General features: G+C 49.6%; 1 protein-coding gene across 1 annotated transcript in view; it reads right to left on the bottom strand.

The window, feature by feature from the left end:
* Positions 1-429: 429 nt before the first annotated feature.
* DNAAF9 (dynein axonemal assembly factor 9) overlaps positions 430-6,090 on the bottom strand; it is a 76,671-nt gene continuing 71,010 nt past the window's right edge. Inside the window, exons 35-37 of the mRNA XM_081924830.1 lie at positions 4,520-4,585; positions 2,729-2,822; positions 430-850 (exon numbers count right to left, since the gene is read on the bottom strand). Of these exons, the coding sequence (XP_081780956.1) occupies positions 738-850; positions 2,729-2,822; positions 4,520-4,585 (273 nt within the window). The 3' untranslated portion in view covers positions 430-737. The remainder of the gene's footprint in view (positions 851-2,728; positions 2,823-4,519; positions 4,586-6,090) is intronic.

Raw genomic sequence — 6,090 nt, 5'->3', positions numbered from 1 at the left:
CCATGTTGGTTAAGAGAAGCTCTCAAGAGCTCACGTGTTCCCCCATTTCTCGCTTTAGGAACACCCCAAAAACCACCATGTTGGTTAAGAGAAGCCCTCAAGAGCTCACGTGTTCCCCCATTTCTCGCTTTAGGAACACCCCAAAAACCACCATGTTGGTTAAGAGAAGCCCTCAAGAGCTCACGTGTTCCCCCATTTCTCGCTTTAGGAACACCCCAAAAACCACCATGCTGGTTAAGAGAAGCCCTCAAGAGCTCACGTGTTCCCCCATTTCTCGCTTTAGGAACACCCCAAAAACCACCATGTTGGTTAAGAGAAGCCCTCAAGAATTCACGTGTTCCCCCATTTCTCGCTTTAGGAACACCCCAGGGGCAATTTGGACAGGGGCAATTGTGGGACGTCAGAAAACTACGGCCAGGACCAGCTTCATAAACTAGGAAATGCAGCTTTGTAATTCAAAACAAGAAGCAAGCCACACATCTCCTTTCCACTGTAAGCCAAAGAGAATTCAAGGACCGAGAGCTCAACATTAACGTGGAAACGCATCAGCATTTCTTTAAAAAGAAAAGAAAAAAGGCCAACTTTACATGAATGGAAGCTAAATATTAGAAGAATAGTTGAAAAATGGGTGATTTCATTTTCCTGCTAGCCAGCAAGGACAAAAAGCGTTTCTTGGTCACTGACGTTTTGCCCCGATCTCATCAAGGGTTTTGTGCCTTGGCACAGGCGGGTCTCGCTTAGGTCTTCTGCTCAAAGAGATCGTGGTACTCCAGTTCCTCCAGCTCTCGGTTGTACTCTTCAATCTCACGGTTCGCCTCCTCCAGGTAGTCGTTCATGAACTGATCCATCACTGGGGTGAATCGGCTATTAAGGAAAAGAAATCCTGCCAGAAGCCATTTAAGGTGGGGGCTTTAAAAATACACAGCAGCTCCTGAAGGATGGTCAGAAGTGTGACACCGCCCGCCCACCCACCTCCTGTTTTAACATGGGACCCAATCCACTGGCAATTTTTCCTACAGTCCTTGCTAAAAAGATCTAGAATTGCACAGCGGCCCACAAGCGCTGGAGGGCACGTGGATCTGCTTTTGCCACCTTCTGCTCAGTGGCGGGGCTCGCTTGCTGGATCCACTGCGGAACGTTGCTGGTTTGCATCCAGTTAAAAACACCAGTTTGCAGAAGGGAGGAGAAAGGACACACACTCTCTCTTTTCTTTCTCTCTCGATCTGCCTGAGAGCCTGGAGGAAATATGCTGCCAGATTAAGAGTAGATCGGGGGGAAACTAACATGTTGGTTGTCCAACTGAAACTTCCCAGCATCCATTATTATTATTATTGGCCTTGCAGGCAGTTCAAGAGCATATGGATGGCACCGCATGGGCTTCCTCAGGTGGAGGCAATCCCAAGCAGAAGGAGCAAATGGTGTGACCTCGTATAAGGCAGCTTCCCATATACTGTGCCATATACTGGTACTCTATCTGATCCAAAAGGCCTGCAATTTCCTGACCTGGCTAAAATCTGATCTGAAATCACAGAACTGCAGAGTTGGAAGGGACCCTGCGGATCATCTGGTCCAACCCCCTGCGATTCTGGAATAGGCAGCTGTCCCAGACAGGAATCGAACCTGCAACCTTGGCATTATCAGCACCATGCTCTAACAAACCGAGCTATCAAGTCAGAAATTGTCAAGTCTTGCTTGCTGAAAGGTCCACAGCGGGACTCTGGCCTAGCAGCAGAATGTGGCCCTCCAGGCCTATCCGCCCGGCCCTCAGAACTCTTCCCCAGGCTGCCACCCCACCCGGAAGCCTTGCTTCACTCCTTAAGCTGTTTCTGCCAGGCTGGGAGGTGTTATTGGACTCTGATAATGCCCTGTGCTTGGCTTGCATGGGGGATGGAGAGGGGTGTGTTTCCCGTGTGCAAGTTAGCATAGAAAGCAAAACTGTGCATTTGTTATTGCCCTGCCTAATTTTGCTTCTGGCCCTCCCTCCCACCGGCACGTGGCCCTCAGACAATTGCACACACGGCAAAGCGGCCCTCAGCCTGGAGAGAAATCCCTCGCCTCGGCTTACAGCCCACGTTTGAGTTTGTCACAAGCAAACTAGGCTTTCTTTTCTGTGAGGAAACAGTCTGCCGGAAGCAAGGACCCGGAGCTCAGCACCGCAGAGGAGATCGAATGCGACTATTTCGGGTCTTTTGCACACCTGTCTCCACTTTGTGCCACCCTAGGAAGCTGCCTGGGATGCAGGTGGCGCTGTGGATTAAACCACAGAGCCTAGGACTTGCTGATCAGAAGGTCGGCGGTTTGAATCCCCGCGATGGTGTGAGCTCCCGTTGCTTGGTCCCTGCCCCTGCCCACCTAGCAGTTCGAAAGCACACCGAAGTGCGAGTAGATAAATAGGTACCACTCCAAAGGGAAGTTAAACAGCGTTTCCGTGCGCTGCTCTGGTTCGCCAGAAGCGGCTTAGTCATGCTGGCCACATGACCTGGAAACTGTACGCGGGCTCCCTTGGCCAATAAAGCGAGATGAGCGCCGCAACCCCAGAGTCGGCCGTGACTGGACCTAATGTTCAGGGGTCCCTTTACCTAGGAAGCTGCCTGCTGTTGCCCAGTTGCTTTTAGACCACAGTCCAAAGGTTTACTGGTACAATATGGCTCCAAAAGGTCTGAAGAGCTGAACTGGCTGCAGAGTGCACAGATGCATGCTTTTCTTTTGCTTTTTTTTAAAAGGATACATGGATGGTAATCCAACTTGTCGCCAAAGAAATTCACAAACTGCGTCCCGTTGTAGAAGTAGCCAGCTGGAAGAGGATCCAAGTGGCGTCTCACCTGCGTTGGAAGGCAAAGCTATCACTCAAGAGTTGCTCTCTGAGCTCGCAAGAACGCACAGTCATATTTCAGGAGTCTTTTGTCAGAACTGCTGACGGGGCGAGTCCCCGGTGAGAGAGAAAAAAGTGCACAGCTAAGCAGCTATGCTCAAGGAAGGAAATCTTTCACAGAGGCTAAAAATAGCTTCGCTTTCTATACACGGGGCTCTCTGTTTCTTCCGGGTGGTATCCTGCCCTGAGTAGGCCCGCTGAATTTAAGGAACATGACTAAAGGAGGCCCATTAATTTCAGCGTAAACCTGACCCCCCCCCGTGTTTAAAGAGCAGGCAATGTGGCACAGTGGTTAGAGCGTAGGCTTCGGGCTTGGGGTTCGAATCCCCACTTGGCCAGGAGGCTCACTAGGTGTTCTCGGGCCAGTCGCTGCTTCTCAGCCAAGCCTACCCCACAGGGCTCTTGTGAGGATGAAGTTGGGGAGGGGAAAGATCTGTGCAGCCCACCGTGAGCTCCTCGGAGGAAGGTTGGGATATCAATGTAATAATAATAATAATAATAATAATAATAATAATAATAATAATACAGTGGTGCCTCGCAAGTTTTTCGTCTTGCGAAGCACAGTTTCCCATAGGAATCATTGAAAATCAATTAATGCGTTCCTATGGAGACCGCCTTCAGACCAGGTCTGAGGACAGTCTGTCCCTGGACCTCTTCTGAAGGCTGGCGGGGGGAGAAGGACTTTTCTCCCCACCGCTAGCCTTCAGAACAGCCTTCTGAAGGCTGGCGGTGGGAAGAAAAGCCCTTCTCCCGCCGCCAGCCTTCAGAAGAGTTCCCGCAGGGCTGCCTAGGCTGCGGATAGCAGCCTGCTACCCGGCGTGAGGGGCCCTCTGAAGCGGGAACTCTTCTGAAGGCTGGCAGCGGGAGAAGGGCTTTTCTTCCCACCGCCAGCCTTCAGAACAGCCTTCTGTTGCGCACCTTCCCTTCTGTTCCTGGACCTGTCCTGAAGGCTTGCAGTGGGAGGAGGGCTTTCCTCCCCACCGCCAACATTCAGAATGCTGTTCTGAATGTTGGCGGTGGGGAGGAAAACCTTCCTCCCACCGCAAGCCTTCAGGACAGGTCCAGGAACAGAGGAGGAGGCGTGCTGCGCTTCCCCGCTGTCCCCGGAGATTTCCTTATGGGCTTTCGTCTTGCGAAGCAAGCCCATAGGGAAATTCGTCTTGCGAAGCTGCTAAAAATTGGAAAACCCTTTCGTCTTGTGGGTTTTTCGTTTAGCGAGGCATTCGTCTTGCAGGACACCACTGTAGGCAGTTATAGGAATTGCTGCTTCAGTGGAGGGACTATAATGCTGCCTTGCGTTGACTGGTGGTAAAAGGCTATCTTCTCCCATCCCCTCATTAGTCATGGAATCATAGAATTGTAGCCTTGGAAGGGAACCCAAAGGCCATCTAGTCCAACCCCCGGCAACGCAGGAGTCTCAGCTAAAGTCCTGCCCACTGAACTAAGGTTGCCCCCCTGCCCTCAAATAGGTAACAGTGAAAGTCAGAAATGTATATTAAGTGATTAGATTGGAAAATTTTCAGATGTGATTGACGGAAGTCCAACAAAATTGTATAAGCTGTAAAAGTATGTTTAATTATTTGAAAATGATACGTTAAAAAACTAATTAAAAAATGAATAGGAAAGGCATATTTGGCTTTGACTTACATGGATGTTCTTGATCTCCTGCGAGGTCAGCATGCCCCGGGTTTTCAGAGCCTTCCTCTGCGGTTTCTGTGTTTGGATAAAGACACCAGAAAAGCTCAATTCACTGCTTCCGAAATTGAAAGTGTGACATTATCAGAGCAGGGTTTCCCAGATGTTTGTTGGACTACAGTTCCCATTATCCCTGACCACTGGGGTCCTGCTAGCTAGGGATGATGGGAGTTGTGGTCCAACAAAAACAAGCTGGAGACCCTAGTTCGGGGAACCCCGAACAAGGGACGTGCGCTTCGAACACGGCCAAAGGGAAACTGCTAAGGCTGCAAAGACACAGGGCAAAAGCTTCGCTGGACCAAAGAGCTGACAGGAAAAGACTTGGAATGACAACTGGGAGAGATCAGGTAGACCAGAGCAAGGTGGGTGATGCTCCCTGGGCTATGTGAGAAGGCTTTCCAGTCAGGTATACTTGTTGTCCACAGGATTATCAGGAACACCCCCTTCACATGTTGCCTGGAGAGCCTACTCTTTCATCTCGACTGAAAGAGGCTGCTTCTCACAAGACCATCATTTCAAAGAAGCCACACAGTTCCTCATCGCTGTGAATATTTATATAGCTCTCCGAGACTGCGATGCTGGGCGCACTGGAGCCCTGCTCAGCCCAAAGGCTCTTCTGTGTAGGTTTGCAGCCTTTACGTACAAATAACAGCCACCACAGTGTTCTCGTTCACGTTTTGCGGATGGAGAAAACGAGGCCGGGTGCGGCACCCAGCGCTTCAGGACTGAGGAGTTATAAAAACCCAAGGACACCCTACAACCGTAAACCATTTGGGCCGACTGAACCGAGGTCACAAACCGAGGTCACAAACACAACACTTATTTAAAGCACTCTTGGGCAGCTGTGCAGAATCCTGGGAGCTGCGCTTCGCTAGAGGCGCTGGGAAGTCGGCATCCTTAAAGAACTACGGTTCTCAGGATTCTTTTGGGGGCGGAAAGGCATGATTGTCGAAGTGCTGTAAGAGTACTTTAAATGTATGCTGCAGATGTGACCAGAATCCCTTAGAATAGCTCAAATGCAATCTATGAACAAGCTTAAGAAAATTACAGTGGTACCTCGGTTTAAGTAATTAATTCGTTCCGGAGGTCCGTTCTTAACCTGAAACTGTTCTTAAGCTGAAGCACCACTTTAGCTAATGGGGCCTCCTGCTGCTGCCGCCAGAGCACGATTTCTGTTCTCATCCTGAAGCAAAGTTCTTAACCCAAGGTACTACTTCTGGGTTAGCGGAGTCTGTAATCTGAAGTGTATGTAACCTGAAGCGTATGTAACCTGAGGTACCGCTGTACTGTACACAGTGTGCCCTAATGCAGCAAACTCTCAAAAGATTTTATTTTAAAAAAATAAAGGTCTGACATACATCGAGGGCAGAGCGATCCTGCTTTTAACTTGATTAAGATGGCAGATATTCATTTCCATGCGATATGCAGAATTGACAAACATTAATTATCTGAATCACAGCTGCTGGATTGCGATCTTGTTACAAATGCTGTTTATGAATTTTTAAAATGTCAAGCTTCTAAGG

The sequence above is a fragment of the Podarcis melisellensis genome, assembly GCF_964234715.1.
Source record: "Podarcis melisellensis genome assembly, chromosome: 9".
Lineage (NCBI taxonomy): Eukaryota > Metazoa > Chordata > Lepidosauria > Squamata > Lacertidae > Podarcis > Podarcis melisellensis.
Note: the sequence above shows the minus strand (reverse complement) of the source record. Positions and strands in the feature narration are given on the sequence as shown.